The sequence below is a fragment of the Lynx canadensis genome, chromosome D2, assembly GCF_007474595.2.
Source record: "Lynx canadensis isolate LIC74 chromosome D2, mLynCan4.pri.v2, whole genome shotgun sequence".
Lineage (NCBI taxonomy): Eukaryota > Metazoa > Chordata > Mammalia > Carnivora > Felidae > Lynx > Lynx canadensis.
The window spans coordinates 25,367,754-25,388,551 of record NC_044313.2 but is presented as its reverse complement, the minus strand read 5'-3'; the positions used below and the strand labels follow the sequence as shown (position 1 = coordinate 25,388,551).

Below are 20,798 nucleotides of genomic sequence, written 5' to 3'. Positions count from 1 at the left end.
TTACACACGCACACATTCCCAACCCTTCCCAGAGACACCCACTCAGATCTACCCTCACTCATTTGTATCAGACTCATTCATGGGAAGCTCAAGGCTTGGAAGGTCAGCCTTGGCCACCTCACCCCACCCCACATTTTGTTTGATGTCAGCTCTACTGACCTTGGTGTCCTCGAGGGCCTGGGGGGCCTGATGGAAGGAGGCAGACACAGTTGTGAGATGCATACCTACCAGGTGCTATGGCTGCAAGGGGCCCGGAGGGGAAGAGATGGGGCTCCTGCCGGAGTGTGGGGTCGAGCCACGGCCATGGCCACGGGTGCCAGCAGGCCAGCACAGTGGTGGGGAGTCTTTCTGGAGCTTCTAGCCACTGTGCCTCCCGCCATGCTCCAGACCGCCAGGTTCCTCCCGGGGTACGGCAGGAGGATGCACAGATGGCCCGGGTGACCCAGCCTCGTCCAGACTCTCCTGGCCACCCCGAGCAAGCAGGGGCACACGGGCTTCTGTGCCCCAAGACGCTACTCACCTTGGTCTCCCTTGGGGCCCGGGGGCCCAGGGGGGCCTGGGGGGCCAGAGAAGAAGGTCTCTGCAGAGGAAAGAAGGACTTCTGAGTGTGAGCACAGTGGTATTTGTAAGGGAGCAGCTGCTAGCATGGAGCCTGGCATCCTGCGGGTGCTCAATTGGTATGTGGCAGATGGGTGGGTCGATGGATGGGTGGATAGTGGGAAAGTTAGACCGAAGGATAAAGGAAATAACAAATGGTGGATGGATAAATAGATGGGTGGGTGGGTGGATCTTCCACAAGGGACAAGTTTTCCCGTTCTACGGAGTCTATGCAAACACACCCTGGCGACAGGGCTGAAGGAGGAACATGGTGAGTCTGTCAGGAAGACCGCAAGCCTGTGACCACAGCGTGTCCCGGAGCTAGGGCTGGGGTGGAGAGCGAGGGGACTGGACTCTAACATTACCTGAGTTGGTCAGGAAAGATCCTGGTGGGCCTGGTGGGCCTGGCAGGCCTTCCCCTAATAGGAGAACCACCAAGACTTAGTAAAGCCAAGCTATGGGCCATGAACCCTCTGCCCAGGAGAAGTGGCCAGGCAGCACTTTCCTGAGAGCCAGCCCAGAAGAGGCCGTGGGCGCCATGGTCTCGTATCTCTCACCAGGGAGCTCAGCTCTCACCTGCTGGGCCTCGGGGTCCTGGTGGGCCTGGAATGGAAGGTCCTGCAGAAAAGAGTGAGCAAGAGGCAATGCTGAACTCAGGGAGCTGATCCTGCCCCTGTGATCAGGACCCCGGCTTCCTCACTAAGTGCCCTGTCCCCCACGATTCCCCACCTTCCAGTGATCCCTGAGATGCTCACCTGGAGGCCCAGGTGGGCCAGGTGGGCCGGGGGGACCCCGTAAATCAAGACCTTCTGTGGAGAGAAAAAAACCAGAAATAAGCAAAAGCTCTCATGAAGCTGTTCCCCACCAGCCCTCATTAGGCTCATCAGCGCCAGGCGCCCGGGCTACACCCACAGGCCAGCTCTGCGTCACGGCAAAGGGCCCTCCGGGACCCCCTCTGCTAGGGGTGCTCCTCGCTCACAGGCTGGGCAGGGCAGAGCTGCCATCAAATGCCCTGATGGCCAAGTACGTGGCTTTGTGTCAGCCCGAGTTCACAATCCTGCTCTGCTACTTCTGGCTGGTGACCGGGCAAGCTCTTGACTTCTTTCGGCCTCAGCTCACTCTTCTCTAAACCGGAAGTCTAAGACCTATGTCCCAGGAGCACTGTGAAGTCCCAGGGAGGTCCCAGGACAGAATGTCTAGCACACGGCAGTTGCTGGGCCACGGCTGGCTGCTGCCTTTGCCATCAGGTGTCTAAGTGGGAGACCCAGCGGCATGTCTGCTTGGGCTCCTTAATGGACTCTGGAAACAGAAGAACCCAGAAGTCACCCTCCCAGGCCGGGGCTGTAGCTGAGAACCCGTGGACCCTCGTCATTGCTCCCCGTGGGGGAGGCAGTTCTCTTGCCAGTCATTCTCCCAGCGCCCAGCTCCCTTCAGAGGCCCCACTTGACCCCCGTCCTCCGAGAATCCCAAGAACCTCTCCGACAGCTGCCCCATCCCTATGACTCACCCCCCCAGGGCCGACAAAAGGCCTGCTGTTCCTTGGAGGCTGGCATGGCCTTTCAGAGGAACCAGTCACCCTTGCTCACATGAGGGCTCAGGATGACTCACTGGTCCAGCTGCTACAGGCCCCAAATGTGCTGCCATCTGTCCCGCTCCCGCCTCAGTGTCACCTCGCCCCAGAGAACATGGGGGCACTCACGGGCAGAGAGGACCTCAGAGATGGAGCTGCTGCTGCCCATGAACGATTCACCGGCAAGTCCTCGCTCCCCGCGGGGGCCTGTGTAAAAGACACGAGTTCAGGGGGGCTCCACCTGCAGCAACCCCTCTTCCTTCCCCATGCTTTCTTCTATAGGGCTTCGGAGGGTCCTGGTGGGTGGGGCGGGGTGGGGCGGAGCGCCAGGAGTGGGCGGGGTCTGGAGCATCAGGAGTGAACATTCCTGTTTGCAGGCCCAACAGCCCAGGGGAAACTGGACCATTTTTTCCTAAGGCTGTTTTCTGGTGTTTGGATAAATCACTGGAAAGTAGCACAATTATCAGGATCTGGGCACAAGAGCCTCGATGCCTATGAAATAGCCAAGCTTGACCCTGACCAGCTTGCCACAGAGCCCCAAACCCCTGTCCAGAGGACCCCTATCTTCTCAGAAACCCAAGAAGAAGGGCCCTGTAAGGCCCTTGATGAAGCACCGGATCACCCCGTGATCTCTCTTCCAAAATGCAGCTCTCCCGCTTTAAGGCGGGGTCCCAAGTCCAGCCGGGAAAGGAAGCCTTCCCCCCCCTCCCCCCCCCCCGAGCCCAGAGTCCTGTGCTTCAGGACTGACGTACCTTGCTGTCCAGGGAGACCAGCTGGGCCCACGGGACCTAGAGATGGAGTTGGGAAGAAAAGGCTTTACCACATCTCTAGGGTCACAGTTCTAGAAGGAACTGAGAAAAGGGCATGTCCAAACACACCTAGCTTGCTTACTTGAGAGCAATAAGCAATTTGAGACCAGACCTGTGGTCCATCCCATGAGAATCATGAGAATTCCTCTGCCAAAACCCGGGCTCTGGGACAGACAGAGCTGCCCTCTCTGTTCCCAGTGTTTAAGAAACTTCTCAGCGCCCCTGTATTCTCCCTCTTACTGGAGCTTAGCAGAAGGGAAGGCTGATCCGTACTTGTGTTGGTTGTGCTAAATCACCTACTGCGTTTACACATGTTTTAAATTAAAAAAAAAAAAAAACACAGATAAGGGCATGTGGCTGGCTCAGTCAGAGAAGAGCATGAGACTCTCGATGTCTCAGGGTCGTGAGTTCAAGCCTTACGTTGGGTGTCGAGATTAAATTAAAAAATTAAAAAAAATAGATATAACAAAATCACAGGTATTTTGGAAAAATATAAAAAAGTATCACCTATAATCCTTTAACCTGTAAACATTTCCTTACAGCATGTTTTCTTTCTTTTTTTTTTTTTTAATGTTTATTCTTAAGAGAGAGAGTGAGAGCAAGGGAGGGGCTGAGAAAGAGGAGACACAGAATCCAAAGCAGGCTCTAGGCTCTGAGCTGTCAGCACAGAGCCCAACGCGGGGCTTGAGCCCACAAACCGTGAGATCATGACCTGAACCGAAGTCAGACACTTAATGGACTGAGCCACCCAGGCGCCCCCCCAGCATGTTTTATTTTCATCTTGTAAAAGTACAGTTGAACCTCAGAGCCACACTACTGAGTATCCTGTACTTTTAAAAACCAGGATGATCTTCTAGGCTCTAAGTCTTTGTGATTTGTAGGGATGTCACCGTGGTTGGACAATGTGGAGATAGTTTCTCCAAACAGATTCCTAGTAATTTTGTTGCCCTTGATGCATTTTACTCAATTGTTTTCCAAAGGGAAATCAACTGAAGTCACACCCAGGCTCCAGAGGCAGAACCACCTGGGCCCAATCCTGATTCTGCTACTTCTTCGCCCAGTGGCCTTAGGCGAGTCATTTACCCGCTGAACCTCCAAGGGTGCTGTGGGGCTTGGTGAAGGGTGCCTGCAGGGTGCTTGGTTGCTCGCTGGGGTGGGATGAGGGCTTGCTAGGCTGGGTGGAGGGGGCTCCCTACTCTTCCTGGGGTTCCTCCCTGGGGTTCAGGATTTGAGCAAACACTGCTGTACTTAAATGCAACCAAACGGCAAAGCAAGAAAGCAACTGACCTGGGGCACCCGGAGGTCCTGGTGGTCCCATGGCTCCAGGAGGGCCCGGGGGCCCTGGGACAGTGATCGTCGATGACCCCCCTGGAAACAGAAGACACATGGAACAGGGACCCTCACTCTTCTTGCTTAGAGGTGCTGGGACCCAGGCCATACTGTGGGCGGGTCAGGCTAGCGCCTCCTGCTGTCATTACCTCTGACCAGAAAGCCCTTCCCTGCCTGCCCTCCAAAGCCCAGACGAGTGCTGCTTGGAGGGTGCTAAGGCAGAGCCAGGGACGATGTCCAGGACATGGGAGAAAGTCACAGGAAAAAGACCCCTCCTGGACCTGCCTACCTGAGGTCACAATTCTGCCTGGAGATCCAGGTTCACCTGGGAGGGAAGGAAAAGGAAAACAGTCATTCCCAGGTTCAGCTGGTGGCTCCATAAATCACTTCCAAGGCTACTGATGGAGTTTGAGAGCTGTGGCTCCAACCTGTGGGTTAAAGGCATTTTAATGAGCTGAAGGGGAGCACACAGGATGCATTAAGCACCAGTCTCTCTGCCAGAGACCCTGAGGCCACATCAGGCTTCCTGGTCCACATTAGCTTTAGGAAAAGCCAGCACTCTGCAGAGGAGTGTCCTTGGAGGATGTGGGAATCTGCCTCTCCGCAAGGCCAGAAGGAGGCTGACCTACAGTCAGCCACGCTCCCACACTGGGCCTCTCGGGCTCTTGCTGGGATTTGCCTTAGATGGAAAACCCCCAAGAGGTCAAAGGACAGAGGCAGTAAGTCTGAGGGGTAGAGCCTGGTCTCCAGAGTGCCCCTCAGGATGCCAGTTCCAGGTCTGTAATGGGGGTTGTGCAGAGTCGAGGGAGGGTGTGAGTTACACAAAGTTTGGCAGGTTTCTCTTCTGCCCGAGTCTGAGAGGGTCGAAAATGCAAATGTGGGTGGAGGACTTCCAACAAGGGGATTTCAGGCTCACACTTCCTCAAACTTTACAGACCACTGGATGCTGCCTCCATGAAGCATCTCTTGGGACTGTAAATGCACAGACTCTGGGGAACTGAGTGAGCAGAGTGGAGGACAGAAAAGCCCTCCCCCGGGGATTCCTCGGGGGCCTCTTCCATAATTTCCCATGGTCTGTGGGCAATTCCATCACTCACACATTGAGGGAGAGTACGAACCTCCTCGGAGGAAGTAGAGGGTGGTCTCTGCTTGCTACGGGCCAGTCCCTGGGGTCAAGGCCAAGAGGAGAAAGCACTGGTGTTTGGTCTGTGTTCCACCACAATCCAGTGTTGGGTGAAATGTCCACCTCTTGTGCACACTGCCCAGGGAGGGTCTACAATCCCTCTTGGACAAGAAGTCACAGGCCCTCGAGAAAGACAGGGTGTCTGGTTTCCCCAAACCTAGTGGTCTCTTACTAAAGGTGCAGTCAATCCATGAGCAGATCTATGGACCCAGAGGTATGTCTGCCAGGGAGGCAGGAACTCAGTTGTGATTATTTTGGAATTACATTTATTTATCCCAGAAGAACTCCCTGGCCCAGTTAGTCACTGGAAATAGTTTCTAGAAAGTAGTAATTTTATTCCTAGGGTCTCCCCAAGATGATAGTGACTGCTCAAGACAGCACAGCTCCGCAGGATGTCAGGACTTGGGAATGTGGAGTCACAGGGATGGGTGGAGAAAGACTGTTTATCCCTGGACTGGCTCAGGGTTGGTATCTAATGGTTACAGAACTGGACAGTGGCAGAAGAGAACAGGAGGAGAGCATCTCCCTGCATGTAGGGTTAGTGTGCTGGCCCTGGGCAGACCCCTCCCCTGAAGAAGACTTTCCCTCTTAGGACTCAGGCTTTGCCCTCTAAGGGCCATCTTGAGGTACTCCTCCCTGCCTGCATCAAAGCCTCCTGAGAAAAGGACGTGGGGCCCCAGCCACACTGAGGCCCCAGTGAATGGAAAGGATGAAGGTGGTCCCTATTCCAGGGAAGGGTCATGCTAGGTGTGGGGGTGGGGGACCAATCCTGAGCCAGGGAGACAGAGAACAGATGGGGACATTTTAGAGGAGATGGAAAGGCTTTGAGGGGCTGCATGCTTCCAGATCCTCCTCCAGCAATGGCCTGGAGACATCTGGTACCAGGGAGGGCTCAGGACTCTGGGGTCAGGAGGTGTGGGGGGAGCAGGCTGGAGGGAGGGTGTGAGGATTCAGGACTAGAGATCCAAACAAATCCCTGGTTCCCTAGCTTCCCGGCTTTCTGCTAAAGCCACTAGATGCCACTGTTGATCCAGGCTCTGGCCAGAGAGGGGCTCCCTCCTGCCAGCCTCTCCCCTCCTGCAAAAAAATGGCTAGTGAAAAGAAAGAATATCTGCTTTGGAAAATCACTTACCTTTAGCTCCTGGTCGGCCGGGGGTTCCAGGAAGTCCTGATGTGATTAAAAACAAGTCAGTCCAGGTGATTAAGGCCAGGAGATTCCAGACCCCTCTGGTAGTAACTGTGCTCTGTCACTGGGCACAGACTTAAGTGCTGCTGAAACATGGCTCTGCCTTCTGCTTTAGCCTGGGGGCCCCTCGGAGGAGCCCCTTGCTCTGAGCCCTTCCCCCTCTCTGCGAAATGGAGTGACCGCTGGGCTTGAGGACATGGGCTCAGCTTTGGGGGATCCCAGGGAGTCTGGATTATGAGCCTCTTATAGCCTGCCACTCAGCCATGGTCCCCTCCCTCTGGGCTGGTGGTGGGCCAAGCTCTACCAGGAGCGCGTGAAGGAGGTCCCTGTGCACTCAGCTTTTGTGGGGAGATCTGCTGCTTGGTGTCATTTTACATCTTTGCCTAATTTCTTTTAGGAGTTGGGGCACATCTGTTAACCCAAATGTCAATAACAGTGCAATCATAGGACAGACTCAGACACTGAAGCTGTCCCAGAGACACTGGGCCTCACATGAGGTGCGCTCCCCTCTCTTGCCCCACCATTGCAGAGACCAGGCCTCTGGGAGCCCAGCAGGGCTCCTGTGCCTGAAGCCTCCTCTCCCGGGGTCCTGCACCAGTGACTGGGCAGACAGAATCGGCACATGATTTGGCCTGGTTTCTCCAGAATGGCTTTCTAGATTGTTCTCTGTGTATTTTTCCTTCCTAATATGTTTCTTATGACTCACAGTGAAAGAACCTGAACTAGTTTTTTCCAGGGGAGTGCAGGGAGGAGAGGAAACTCTTGAGGTGACTGGAAAGGCATTTGCGGAAAGCTGGAAGCAGGAGGCTGGGCAGGTGGCATCTGGAGGTGGGAGGGGCCTGATGACTCACCCTGAGGTCCCTGAGGTCCTGTGAGACCTGCGGAAAAGAACACATGAGAGAGATTGAGAGAGAGAGAGACATGAAGGGCTGAGGAGCCACACCCTCGGCTGCGGGAGGACAAACTCAGGATGCTCCCCACACTGGACAAAGAGCTGTTCTTTGGGCTTTGCAAGGAAGTGACCACTGCTCCATCAGGCAATGGTTCTTAGCCTGCTTGGAGTCCTAGACTCTTTGGCATCTGAGAGCGATGAACCCAGAAAGCTCATACAGTCATGGATCCCCAATGCTGCCCCCCAAATCCCCTCCCTTGGTGCTCCCCACCTGTGCACCCACCAAAGGAGCCAGGAGGCACCCCTGTTCCAGCAGCCCCTTGTCGAATGCTGCCTTGCCTCACAGCTCTCTGGCTTGCTTTGGTCTGACCCTCCCGTAGCCCTGTGGCTCTGGCTCCTGCTGGGCCTTCAGGTGGAAACCCTAACAGTGGGCTCTCTACTCAGACTGGTGTTGATGAGTGTCCAGGTATGGCCAGAGAGGAGGTGGGTGGAGGGGACGGGCTCAGAGGAGCAAGGCATGGAAATGGCCTTAAACTGCATTTTTTAAGAGATTCCTTGCTCCTTTCTAGAACTCCCAGCTTTCTGTTAATCTCTGCTAATTAACCGTGAACCTCTCTCTTCCAAGTTGCCAGAGTTGGTGACCCAGTGGTGTCAGAACCCAGTCACTGAACACAGCACCAGCCAGCTGGTGTGGCCACTCCCTGCTGAAATGCTGGAGGAAAATGCGCTAAGGCACACACATTCACATGTACACACACACACAGGCCGTAGCTCCCCTTTGCCACTCTGTTACCTGGCTTTCCTGGGTCTCCAGAAGGCCCTGGTGGGCCACGGGTTCCAGGCATCCCTGTCAGACCCTGTTCACCTAGAGAGAGCAAGAGATAAAGAAGGGTTTTCCTTTTAGGAAAGCTGAGCCGGCCGGCACATCTGAGCCTATGGTTTCTGGGGTTTTACTAATTTGCTGGCAGGTGGAAAGGAGAAGGGAGTAAGACCTGGGCCTCATGGGGGTCCTGCTGCCTTATGATTAAGGGGACTGGGGACTGCATGCTGGGATGTGGGCAGGGCAGGGCCAGGCAGTGAGCACGAGGAGAGCAGATCTGCAACCCACCTCTTGGGCCTTGGTGTCCATCAGGGCCAGCGGGTCCTAGGAAAGCAGAACCACATAACACCAGTTACCCCAAGAGCTACTTTTGGGCCTCCCTCCCTCGATGGCCCCACGGGCTTCAGCCAGTTGTCTCCCAGGCGGGAGCCCGTGCAGCCCTTCCCACAGCTGCCGACCACGGATGCCACTTTCTCCCTGGCCTCTTCCCCTAAACCAGGGATTGTGTATTTTCCTGCAGAGAACTAACGGGTCAGCAACTCCCCATTACATCCCCCAGGGCCTACTGCAGATTCAGCATGCACCAGATGCTCAATAAATGCCTGCCTCGTTTACTCAAGGTCCTGGAAGTCAAGGTCCTCCAAGTCCTCTCCTCTGCTCTGGGTGTTACGCTAACCTTTGTCCAAAGTGGCGTCCTTCTGGGACCTTATCTTGCTTTCTCCCACCCCTTTGTCTCTCCTCACTTGTGTTGTCTCTGCAGAGACTTTTCCAAAATGACCATGATGAAATCTTCCTTGCTTTGTAAGGCCACGTGAAATGCCTCCTCCTTCATTTCTAGTAGGAAGGAATCTCTCTCTGCCATACCCTCATAGCGCTCTGTGCCTTTCAGGGCACCTGTCCCTTCTACAATCTTTATCTCCCCTTGCGAGAGGTAAAGCATTTTACTTGCCCCACATGGCATCCTGCCTACAGTCAGAGCCTCCTCGTTGTGTTACATGAACGGGAAACTGAACATACCACATCCCCACTGGTGGAGCTTAAACCCTTTTGGGACTTGGTGCTAAACGCTCCGCCCTCTGAGGGTTGTTGGTCAGCTTCCAAGTCCTGGCTGACAAGCACCTTGCTAAGGGTCAGCAAAATGGTTAAACCCTGGATCTGGCTGTGACACCAGCTCTGGAGTACCAGGGTTATGCTGGGAACAGCGTGGGTTCTAAGGGACCTCAATGCTTATCTGTCCTCCCCAGGGGCCCAAGTGGCCTCGAGGCAGGGACCAGGCTGGAAGGGCCACCAACCCCCAGCAGTGACAAACCCAGAGACAGAAACAGCCTGCACATGGGCCCTCAGACAGACTGGAGAACAGGACACGCAGCTCTAGAAGCAGGCTCTCGGCTCTCTGACCTCGACTGGAAGGGGCAAACCCACTGCATCCGTTCCTTTGGGACACTCACCCATTGCCCCTTTAGCTCCAGGCTCACCCACGGCGCCAGGCAAACCTCTCAAGCCGGGCTCGCCTGCAAAGGAAACAGGCTTGCTGACTGGGACTTCCACGATACGCGTGTTCCCCACCCCCAAGACTGCCACCTCCCCAACCAAAGGAGCTGGAGTAACAAACAGAGGCTGCGGACACAGCCCCTGCTTAGAGTCTAGGGTCAGGGTCCCCAGGCAGCAGACACAGGCAGGTCCGGAGCCACGTCCGGTCTGAAGGGATGTGCAGATGAATCATTTCCCTGGCAGCACAGAGCTGCCCCTGTAGCCAAAGCACCGTTTCTATGGATTTCTTTTTTAGTCATTCGAGCTGGCAGAAGGTTAAGCAGGTGAGAGGCTTGCAAGTAGTGTCAACTTTCTGCTGCTCTGGGAAGAGCCTAATTTCCCCAACTGGATCCCCCCGAAATAATCCAAGACGATCATAAACTCCCTTTCCTGTTCCAAACATTTATCGTCTGGACTATACGTACATTTTGATACTGGTTTCTACTCCATTCATTGTTTTTTATTTTATCCTGTCTTGTGCTTTTTCCCTAGATTACAAGTTTCCCGAAGGTTTTTAGACAGAGCTTCTGCCTCATATTTGTGTATTTCTTTCCACCTCCAGTGCCCGCTGGGTTTACAAGAAGTCTTTAGTGGATGAAATCAGATTCCTGTGCAAGACTGACCTGTGAGGCCTCGGGGTCCTTTCTCCCCCTGGTCACCTGAAACAGACATGGGGCAGGGTGGGGTGGCAGGAAGCAGCAGTGGGAGCAAGGAAAACACCCTCACTCAGTGAGAGGGACCCTGGCTACAAACAGTTCTCACTGTGCCCTTGAGTTGCTGCCAGCAGAATGTCAGTAAGACCCAGGCACTGCTGAGGCCAAGGAGCTCGCTCTCCCCCGGGGTCAGGACGCCCCCCACAAACTACCCCAGCCCCTGCTGTTGCACAGTGAGTGCCATGAGTGCAAGGAGAGCCAGACGAGAGAGGATGTGCCTCAACACTGCATCCTGACCAACCTGCGGGCCACCCGACCACAGTGCTTGTGACATAGGTGCTCGGTTTCCCCTCTTCCTGCCTTAGTTTCCCTATCTGAGAGGCTGGGCTAGAATGAGCTCTCAGGTCCAATCCTGGACCCTGAGACAGGTTCCCATCGGGGCTCCCAGGAGTCAGGCGGACTATGGGGATGTCTGAGCAGTGGCAACGTACCTTTGGGTCCCGGTGATCCCATGGAACCTTTGTCACCTGAAAAGGTAAGGGACAACTCTGTGTAAGGAGCCCCAGAGGGGATGACCAAAAAAGGGCGGTGTCTGTGTGCAGACAGGCTCTCTGCCATCCTGACCTGCCCTCTGCTTACGTACCTGCCAGCCCATACAGCTGCTGGTCCCTTCCTGTCCCACCGCCCAGACCTCCTTCTTGAGTGAGTGGCATCTACAGGGTGGCATCCCCTTCCCCAAGCTCACCTTTGACACCAGGGAGTCCAACTTCACCTCGGAGCCCTTGGGGACCCACAGAGCCTGCAAGCAAAGGCAACCATGCAGCTAGGTGAGTGGCCTGATGGACCGATGGACATGGACACAGGCAGAGACATGCACACGCACACACACACACACAGGTGCACACACAGCCTGGGGTAAAGTCAAGGGCTGCTCTCCACAGACTCCTCCCCACAACCCTGCTACATCATCCCGGCCCAGTTCCTTGCCCTAGTGTCACAGGCCCTGATGTAAGGACACCTCATGGGGCCGTGGCAGAAACACTGGTCCACATTACAGTGTGGGCTACAGCTCAAGATTCCCAAGACAGCAGAAGGGCTCTGGCCCACAGGGAGGAGGTGGCCACAGGGACTTTGCTCAGGTGCAAGCAGGACAGTAAGTGCCTGCTGCTGAGGCTGCCGGAGGGCCATGCGCCCTGAGCCAGGTCAGCACGGATCTCCCCGAAACCACTGGGAACCTGACCTCAGCTTCAGGGGACACGTGTATGGACGGGAGTTTTGGACCTCTGGAAGGCTCCATATAATTGCTTCTTTTGCTTTAAAAATGTGTTTCTTGGGGCGCCTGGGTGGCGCAGTCGGTTAAGCGTCCGACTTCAGCCAGGTCACGATCTCGCGGTCCGTGAGTTCGAGCCCCGCGTCGGGCTCTGGGCTGACAGCTCAGAGCCTGGAGCCTATTTCCGATTCTGTGTCTCCCTCTCTCTCTGACCCTCCCCCGTTCATGCTCTGTCTCTCTCTGTCCCAAAAATAAATAAACGTTGAAAAAAAATAAAATAAAATAAAAATGTGTTTCTTTTTAGCATCCCTTTCTTTTCCCCAGAAACAGCATCTATTTTTATAAGCAGCACACTGACCTGGAGGACCCCGTGGGCCAGGAGAACCACTGGAACCTGAGAAGAAAGACAAGACCACAATCATCAGGGGCGAGCCACAGGCCAGGGACACGTGACCCCACAGTGAGGGGCAGGTGGGGGCTCACTTCCAAGTGAAGGCTGTGTGTGAGCATTGCCCACACAGTGTGGGTTCGTGCCCAGACCCCAAGTCAGTGGGTCTGAGAGGGACCCCAGTGCAAAGTTCTCCTGAGGGAGGACACTACAGCTGGTGGGATCGAGAGACCCTTGCTCCTTCCCGGTCAGAGTAGAACATGTGGGCCCAGGGCAGCAGCAGGGAGGGGAGATGGGCATCAAACTGAGAAGGCCCCGTTCTTCCTGAGCTGTCCAGACAATGCTTTTGAAGGAGTGCAATTGGGCAGCTGTTGGGTGAGGAACTTAATCTGACTTGGGACTTCCTGACCCATCCACCCACTTAGGGGCCACATAACAAGGCCACTGAAGAGAGACAGAAACATGGTCCCAAAAATTCCAGCCCTGGGGTCAGTTCCAGCCCTGACCCCCCAGGCACTCCTTTGTCGGGGTGCTCTCTGGGCCCATTGTCCCTGCAGCAGGTTAGGGCTGTCAGGATCCACTGCCTGGACCTCTGTGATCCGCACCATCCTGGCACTTGACTTACCTTTGGGACCCACAGAACCTGGGACACCAGGTGGGCCCTGAACACCGGGTTCACCAGCAGCCCCTGGGGAGAAAGCAGAGGATGCTCAGTTTGCTCGCCCACCCAGCCTGGCAGTGTCATTTGTGGGCAATACTTCCCAACTGCTGGTGGTCTCTGATCCATCAGGTACCTCCTTGAGGCCACAAAGCTACAAAACACCTTCAGTTTCTACCCCCAGAGCCTTTATAGCCCATGAGGTCTGGCCCACAGGAGCCACTCAATAAATATTTGTTGCCTGGTTGAACAATATTTTTAAGACAAAGAGGAGCTAAAAATAAAGCTCTTGCTCGTGCTCTTTTGGCATTGTGAGAATTTCTAGAATCTGTGCCTGGTTTCATCTGATGAAAGCTGACTCCTGGTTAAGAATCTAGTTGTAAAATCTTCCCAGCCTCCTCCAGGGCTGGGCCTGTGTCTAAGTCTTTCTATCTCTCCTTCCCTGCCGATTTCCAGCCATGAAGGTTTGCGGGCCCACCACCCTTCTCCACCTTTGGTCAGGCTCTGCCCTGAGCCTCTTACCTCAGACCTGACTCTGCACTGCCTACGTGGGACGACCCTTTCTCCTTTTGACGACCTTCTTTGTGGATTCCGAACGCTGCAGGGTTGTTAGATTCAGACCCAAACCCACAGCCCAGCCCACACCCCCATTAGAGTGTGGTCTTCACAGGGCCTGGCACAGAGCCTGGCTCGAGGTAGCTGCTCAGTAAAGGCCATTGAAAGAAGGAGGGAGAAAGATGTGAGAAGGAAGCATGGATATAGCTAACCCTCCTGGTAAAGGAAGAGCCTCTTACCTCTGTCCCCTTTCTCTCCAAACCCAGGAGGCCCCGCTTCACCACGAGGTCCCATGGGGCCTTCTCGTCCTCTCTGGCCCATGGGACCCTCCATGCCAGGCTCTCCTGAAGAAAGGAACCTCAGAGTTAGGAGCCAGTGCCCATGGCTAAGGGCTCCATTGGCAGCATCTCACATGATCAAGAGGCCCTCTGCTCCTCCGTCTGGACACTCGGGCTTTGGTGGGCTCTAGCCCGGCCCCCATTGCCTCTTTCTCACTGCTCCTGGGCCACAGCACACCCTTGCCCCAGGGCCCACGGCTGCTCCCTCTGCCTAGAGCATTCCCCCCAGATCTCCCTATGCCTGGCTCCCTCACCATCTTCAAGTCTGTTCAAATGGCACCTTCTCAGTGAGGCCTTATTCAAATTTACCCCCTCAGTGCGCAGTGCCGTGTGTGGCTCTGTCTTTCCCATTTCATGATCTACCTCCTACCCCGCTCTGTACTTCACTAATTTATCATGTCTTTCTCCCCAACCCAAAGATAAGCAGCGATTTGTGTTTTGTTCACCAATGTCTCCCGGCTCCTAAAACAGGGTCTGGCACAGAGCAGGCACTTAATGAAATGTTTACTGAATGAATGAGTAAGGGAATAAGAGAATGGAAAAAGCGCCTCTTACCCACACTGCCTTTTTGTCCCTTTGGTCCTTCTGGACCTGGGTGGCCCAAGAGCCCAGGGATGCCTGTGGACACACAACGACACCTGAGCCCTGTTTTCCCCCAGAACCCGGGAGCCAGGGACAAGCAGCCCCACAATACCAGCATGCCATCAGAGGTTACATACCTGGAGTCCCCGGGAGCCCCCGATCTCCTGTGGGGACAGAGATAAAAGAAGTCAGAGGACTTGTGCCTGTTGCCTAAAGGAACCACCGGGAGAACATAGGATTGCCACATTTAGTAATTATATGGGATGCTTAGTTCAATTTGCATTGCAGATAAATACTGAGTAAATTTCTAAGGTAAGTATGTTTAATGTGATATTTAGGACACACTTACAGTGAAAAATTATTTATCTGCAATTCAAATTTAACGTCTTGTATTTTATGGCAAGCACAGAGTCAGGGACTCCAGGACCAACGGTCCTCCTCGCCATCGTGGTCAGGAGGGGTGTGTGGCCTGCAAGCTGGAGCCTTGGGGAAGGGGGCTGATGTAGTTACCCAGGCTGGGGTGGGGGGGGCAGGGAATCCCCAAGAGAAGTGGATGGCCATCAAGCAGACGAACCCCCAATTCCTGCACTGAGATCTCTCGGGAAGGGAGGTAAAGGTGGGGATAGAGGGACGACTCTGTCTCTTGAACCGTGGCTCTCAGCATGGACTCTGCACCACCAGCCTCAGAACCACCTGGGGCGATCAAGACCCTAGACTCCAGGCCCCACATCTGCCGAATCAGAGGCTCTGGGAGTGGGGACCAGAGTCTTCTGGCAACGCTCCTACCCACTGAAGTTTGAGAACCCCCCCTCAGCTAGAACAAGGGGTGCTGCTGTGGTCATTGGGATTGGAAACCTCTTCCACCCGTGGGCCTGTCCCACTGTCAAACCACTTTTCTAAGGAAAGAGATCAATTTCCTACAGCATATCAATGAGTGTCACACAAGTTAGCACATGATTGTCCCTCAACTAACACTGTGGGGCACCTTTTCCTGTGTATATGTCCTGTCTCCCTGCCAGACTGCCTACCCCCGCAGGTAGGTGGCACTACCCCAACTGGAGTTCCCGCCCCCCAGGGGCCCCCCTCCTAAGACCCCTGGGAGCAGGCTCCTCAGCTGCAATGGTGGTTCCTGACCTGGTTCATCAGAATTAACCTAGGGGGAGGAGGATCCAGTCCCAGAGGATCTGATTCCTGGCAGGACCCAGGAATCTGTATTTCTAGAAATCCCCCCAAGGATTGTGTATAGTAGCAGGTCCTCAGGCTGCCCTTTGTTGCTGAGGGAGATGCAGATCCTTGATGCAGATCCCTTGTCCTTGTCCGGGAAGTCCCTAGAACGCTGAGAAGAGACAAGGGACAGTGCTGCCCCAGAGACATAGAGCCCTGCTCTGTCACTAAGCCCTCTGACCTCAAAAGCCCAAGGGTCTGCAAGTCCTACATGGAGGGGAGCTGGCCCGGAAGATTGGGTGTGGGGGAATCAGATGCAGGCTGCTCATTTTAAACCAGCCCTTACTGATACTTTAGGTTAAAATCTCCACATTTGATTTACCTTTAGGTCCTTGACTTCCCATGTCACCTAAAATCAGAAACACACAAAAACTATGAGGTGGGGTGAGAACCCAAGAGCCACTCTCTCCTGGTGTTTTCGGACCCACAAACGTCACTGCGGTGTGGGCGGGCACGCAGCTTGGTGCCCTTCAGTCTCCGACCACGTCACTGGGGCACGTGGATGGGCCTCTCTTCAGTGATGCCCAAGGTCCCCTCTCGTTCTAAGATATCCTGACTGGAAAGCCAATTCTCAACCCTCCCGACAGACACCTTAAGATCTTTCTACTGCTCATCCTTCAATTTGGAAAATTTCCACCCAGAAAACCTGTTCCACAGGCAGGAAATGAGAGCAGCGTGAGGGCTCAGTCCACCCCAGTACCTTTAGGGCCGGGGCTTCCTCGGAGATTTCCTACGAGAGAAGGTAACATGGAGTTAGCTGCACAGCTTGTACGTATGTGTCACACACACACACACACACACACACGTGTGCATACACACAATGGGGTGGGGGGGGCACCGCGGCCTGGGGGAAGACACAGAACATGGGACTAGGAACCAGATTCCAAGGGGTGGTAGTTGTGTTATCTTGGGCAATTCTCCTTCACAGACCTCAGTTTTCCCAGCAGTCAGATGGGATCACAATGCTGGTCCCCCCTCCCAGGATCCCGCACAGGACGGAGGGAGCACAGGAGCCCGGAAGGCCTTCGCCCTGCCCTGCGCTGTACTCACCGTTCTCCTGTTCCGCCATCAGCTTGCCCTTCACGAACAGCCAGAGCGCCTCCTGCCCGTGGCCGTCAAGCCCCAGTTTCCCCAGGTCGGCCCCGACGCCGGGCGCGGCGCCCTGCAGCCGGTCCTTGTTGCTCCGCTCCACCTTCTCGTCGTAGAGCAGCACCCCGCTCCGGCTCTGCTCCAGCTCGGCCACCCGTGCCTTCAGTGCCCTCACCTCCTCCGCTGAGACAGGTGGACAGAGACCGGTCAGCCAGGCAGGGCCTCCCAGCCGGCGGCACCCTCCCAGCCTGCAGCACACCCTGAGGTGGGCCTGATGTGGGGCTCTGGGGACCTTTGGCCAGAATCTGTACAGAGACCACGTGTCGTGACCACCAGTGGGGGCAGCTGCTCAAAATGGTAACCACACCCTGAAGAAACCGGGCCTGGGACTCTTCTCACAGGAGGAGGCCACAGAGCAGTCCCCCATCCTCCCTGGGGGCTGCTGCGAGAGCCGAAAGAGACCCATAGGGGTGCTTGGAAAAGGTGAAAATCAAAAAGGCCCTGAGCACGCACGGCCTGATGATTACAGGCAGCCAAATGCGTAGCAGGCTGTGACAGGGACGGAGGGCCCTGGGCTGGGAGCCACACCAGAACCCCAGTTCTGCCACCAAGTGGCCGTGGGACCTGGACCGAGTGCCTCCAGTCCTGCCACTGAGTGGCTGTGGGACCCAGACCGAGTACCTCTGGAGCCTGGCTCCCCACCTGCAGTAATGAGGGGTCCTCCCCGATTGCCTCCGGCCCCTGGATCTCTGACACGCGGGACACTCGCTGCCCCTCCCGACGGGCAGTGAGGCCTGGTGTCCTGCCACTGTCCTACGTACCCAGAGCAATGAGGCCGAACAGCAGCCCCAGGAGCAACAGCCAGGTGAGCAGCAGGCCCAGCAGCCACTTCCACCAGCTGCAGCAGGAGCCACAGGGGCACCAGGCCGGCGCCGCCCCCCACGGACCCCCTCCGCCGCCACCTTTGCCGCCACCCCCGCCTCTACCGCTGCCCCCGCGGTGATTGTAGCTGTGAACATCTGTGGAAGACAAAGGAGGGGTAAGCGGAATGCAGTAGGCTCCCGCCCTCTTCCCTCCGAATTCTGGGGTTTTCGGTGACTTCCTGGGGGCCTGAGTGAACGCTAGTCGGGGCTGGCAGCTCCAAGGCGGGCAAGGCTGGCTCCTGGAACACACACAGGGCCACAGCTGGGGAAGAGCACACATGGGACAAGCCTGGGCTAGAGGTGTATGACACAGTGGAAGTCCCTTCACCTGTTTCCTTTCTCATAAAGTGGGGTTAAAAGATTCCCCACTTCATAGAATGCTTGCTGATGAAAGGAGGTAAGGCAGGTATGGGCATTAGCAGAGGAGGCCCCAAAGCACCCAGTTTAAAAATCTTGATGATGAGCATGGATTTTGCTACAACTTCCTGAATTTGGTTATGGCCAAACCCAGTGTTCCCGTCTCCCTCCACACCTACATTCCGTTGGGCCCCTCAGCTCCTGTGTAATCCCTGCAGTGCCCGAAATTACACTCAGCACTTAAGGGATGGCTGGGAAGCTGCTGCTGTTGCTGCTGCTTCTTTTTTTTAGTGAAAAGGATTTTTAGTGTCTAAAACAGACTGATAACCCTTGGTCTGTTTCCCTCACAAGACTGTGTAAGCAAGTGAGAAAAGTCTAAAGGGCTAGAGATGTGCGTGGTCTTAGAGGCACCCTGAAGCCCAGGCAGGGGGTTCTGGAAGACGCAGCAGTGGCTCCTCTCTATTGGGAGACCCTGGACCCTGGACCCTTCTGCAGCCTTGCCCCAGCCCCCTGCCAGCCCCCTCCACTGCCCTCCACCCTGCCTCCTCAGGCCTTCAGGGAAACGCTTTAGAGGTGCAGGGCTCATGTGTGCCCTGGTTCCAGGTGAGGGGGTGGTCATCTGTTCTGTTCATCACAACCAGCCCTCTCAGCTCCTGTCACTGCAGGATCTGCTGTGGCTACCTACCTGCGGAGGTGACCTTGCCCTTTGTGGACACAGTCTTCACGTCCCCTGGAAGGCAAACACCAAGAACACAGGTTTTGATCTGAGCTTTTAAATTTTTGTTAACATTTACTCATTTTTTGAGAGACAGAGAGAGAGAGCACGAGCAGGGGAGGGGTAGAGAGAGGAGGAGACACAGAATCTGAAGCAGGCTCCAGGCTCTGAGCTATCAGCACAGAGCCTGATGTGGGGCTTGAACTCACGAACCGTGAGATCATGACCTGAGCTGAAGTCGGACATTTAACCAACTGAGCCACCCAGGCACCCCTGACCTGAGCTTTTAAGCTGCGGAACCACAGGACAGCCTGTGAGTTGACTTTGGGCAAAACTTGAGGTACATGTGCCATCCAAGCACCTTGAGGAATAGCACCGTATGGGAACGCTCATGGACTCAGTCCTCGCTGATGTGATATTTGCGACCATTATATCAATGAAGACATGGCTGGGCCAGCAATTAATGGTGGGTGAAAAGCAGGATCTTAACTCTCTTGTGACCTAAACCTTTCAAGCCCAAGACATTTTTGGAGTTCCGTGTTAGGGGTGACATTTGCACTCAACGATAAATATGTTTATGAGAAATGACTCTCGATTTCTTGGTTAAAGGACTTTATTATGTTCCTCACCAGGGGTGGAGGGGCAGAGGGCTAGTTCACCAGTCCCTGATGCTATTCGACCACTGAGTGTTTGTGGGCACGGAAGGAATTCTCTGAGAAAACTGTTTACACCTTTCATCAGATTCTATAAAGGGTCTTTTGGTTCCATAGCCCCACCTCCACCCCTAAAATGTAAGTCTTCAAAGTAGGTACTTCCTCAGAGTCGGGCCTGGTGAAGATCATAAGGGATTTCATTTGCATTTTGAAAAGATGTTCTAAGACCCAACTTTTCAGGGAGGTCGGTAAAGGAAGAGAAATCAGTGATCTGGAAAGAGTACACAGGACCTTGAGCATGTGAAGAAATGCAGTTATCTGGGAGAGAATCCAAATATTTGGGAAGGAAAGAAATAAGTGTAGCAAGTGCTTTGTAAAGCGTTTTCTAGTAGCTCTGGAAATTATGGAACAGAGAGAAAAAAACCCACCGTAGACGGCAGACGCGCCATGGGAAGGCTTCTGCTGCACTAACATGCACAGGAGACAGCTGCAGAGCTGCTTAAAACACAGCCTCTGACTCAGCAGGTCTGGGCCAGGGCCTGGCAGCCTTCACTTCTAACACGCTCCCAGGTGGGGCCGAAACTGCAGGTCTAGAGACCCAACTTTGAGTAGCCAGGTCTCAGAAGATGAATAAATTACATGCAGATAGACTAAAGTCAAAGGAACAGTGACCAGATTTCCTCTTACCATTAGCGTCTGATATCAGACAGGTGTCAGCAGTGTAGGCAGCTTGCTTTTCTTTTTTCAGGGTGTCGTCTGAAAAAGAAGCTGTGCATACAACCTATGATCACCCAGGATACTCCATCCTCACTCCCCACTCTGCCCCAGGGCCTCTCCTGCTTGGATACCCCAGTAGGAAGAGAGCTCAGCTTCCCTGAGTCAATCTCCCGGATCTGTGCTTGTGGTTAGGAGACTTCCCATTGCCCAAAGACCTCTCTGGGTGTGTTTTACCAGAATGTTCCTGAATGTTTATCTACATTCAAGGCAGACCCTGGAGCACCCTATTCAGGCAGGTAAATTTCATTTGAATGGGGCAGCTCCGGTTTTCTTATTAAAATGTCTCAATCCACCTTGCTAGGACATTCTGTCTCCTATACCATCTGCCTCTCTCCTGAAACCTGCATGGCGTGGGCTCCCTCGTACTTGCGGCGATGGTGGCCGGGGAAGCGGTAAAGACCTTCCCACTGTCCTTGGTCATGATCAGCAGCTCCATCTCCTTCTTGGCTGGTGTGTTGTCCTTCTCCAGGATCAGGAATTTACAGTCCTTGTGCAAGAGTTCATCATTCTGGACGTTTGTGGTGGAGGCTGGGGAGGAAAGGAGCAGGCAAGGAGAAGGACAAGAGAGGGAAGAAATGACCAGAACAAGAAAAAGGAAGAAAGGCGGGGGGGAGGGAAAGAGAGAGATCAGCAGCTGCATCTGAGGGTCTCCTGCTCTCGCTGACAGTGTTTACTAAGAAGCATCCTGGAGAACAAAGCC

General features: G+C 54.7%; 1 protein-coding gene across 1 annotated transcript in view; it reads right to left on the bottom strand.

The window, feature by feature from the left end:
* COL17A1 (collagen type XVII alpha 1 chain) overlaps positions 1-20,798 on the bottom strand; it is a 50,716-nt gene that overhangs the window by 7,592 nt on the left and 22,326 nt on the right. The window contains exons 14-42 of the mRNA XM_030335229.2: positions 20,465-20,626; positions 20,009-20,089; positions 18,639-18,683; positions 17,495-17,692; positions 16,635-16,856; positions 16,285-16,314; positions 15,907-15,933; positions 14,498-14,524; positions 14,334-14,396; positions 13,680-13,784; positions 12,853-12,915; positions 12,198-12,233; positions 11,315-11,368; positions 11,061-11,096; positions 10,540-10,575; positions 9,835-9,897; positions 8,675-8,710; positions 8,360-8,431; positions 7,526-7,552; positions 6,621-6,656; positions 4,595-4,630; positions 4,264-4,344; positions 2,920-2,955; positions 2,297-2,374; positions 1,353-1,406; positions 1,174-1,215; positions 963-1,016; positions 521-580; positions 160-186 (exon numbers count right to left, since the gene is read on the bottom strand). Of these exons, the coding sequence (XP_030191089.1) occupies positions 160-186; positions 521-580; positions 963-1,016; positions 1,174-1,215; positions 1,353-1,406; positions 2,297-2,374; positions 2,920-2,955; positions 4,264-4,344; positions 4,595-4,630; positions 6,621-6,656; positions 7,526-7,552; positions 8,360-8,431; positions 8,675-8,710; positions 9,835-9,897; positions 10,540-10,575; positions 11,061-11,096; positions 11,315-11,368; positions 12,198-12,233; positions 12,853-12,915; positions 13,680-13,784; positions 14,334-14,396; positions 14,498-14,524; positions 15,907-15,933; positions 16,285-16,314; positions 16,635-16,856; positions 17,495-17,692; positions 18,639-18,683; positions 20,009-20,089; positions 20,465-20,626 (1,887 nt within the window). The remainder of the gene's footprint in view (positions 1-159; positions 187-520; positions 581-962; positions 1,017-1,173; positions 1,216-1,352; positions 1,407-2,296; positions 2,375-2,919; positions 2,956-4,263; positions 4,345-4,594; positions 4,631-6,620; positions 6,657-7,525; positions 7,553-8,359; positions 8,432-8,674; positions 8,711-9,834; positions 9,898-10,539; positions 10,576-11,060; positions 11,097-11,314; positions 11,369-12,197; positions 12,234-12,852; positions 12,916-13,679; positions 13,785-14,333; positions 14,397-14,497; positions 14,525-15,906; positions 15,934-16,284; positions 16,315-16,634; positions 16,857-17,494; positions 17,693-18,638; positions 18,684-20,008; positions 20,090-20,464; positions 20,627-20,798) is intronic.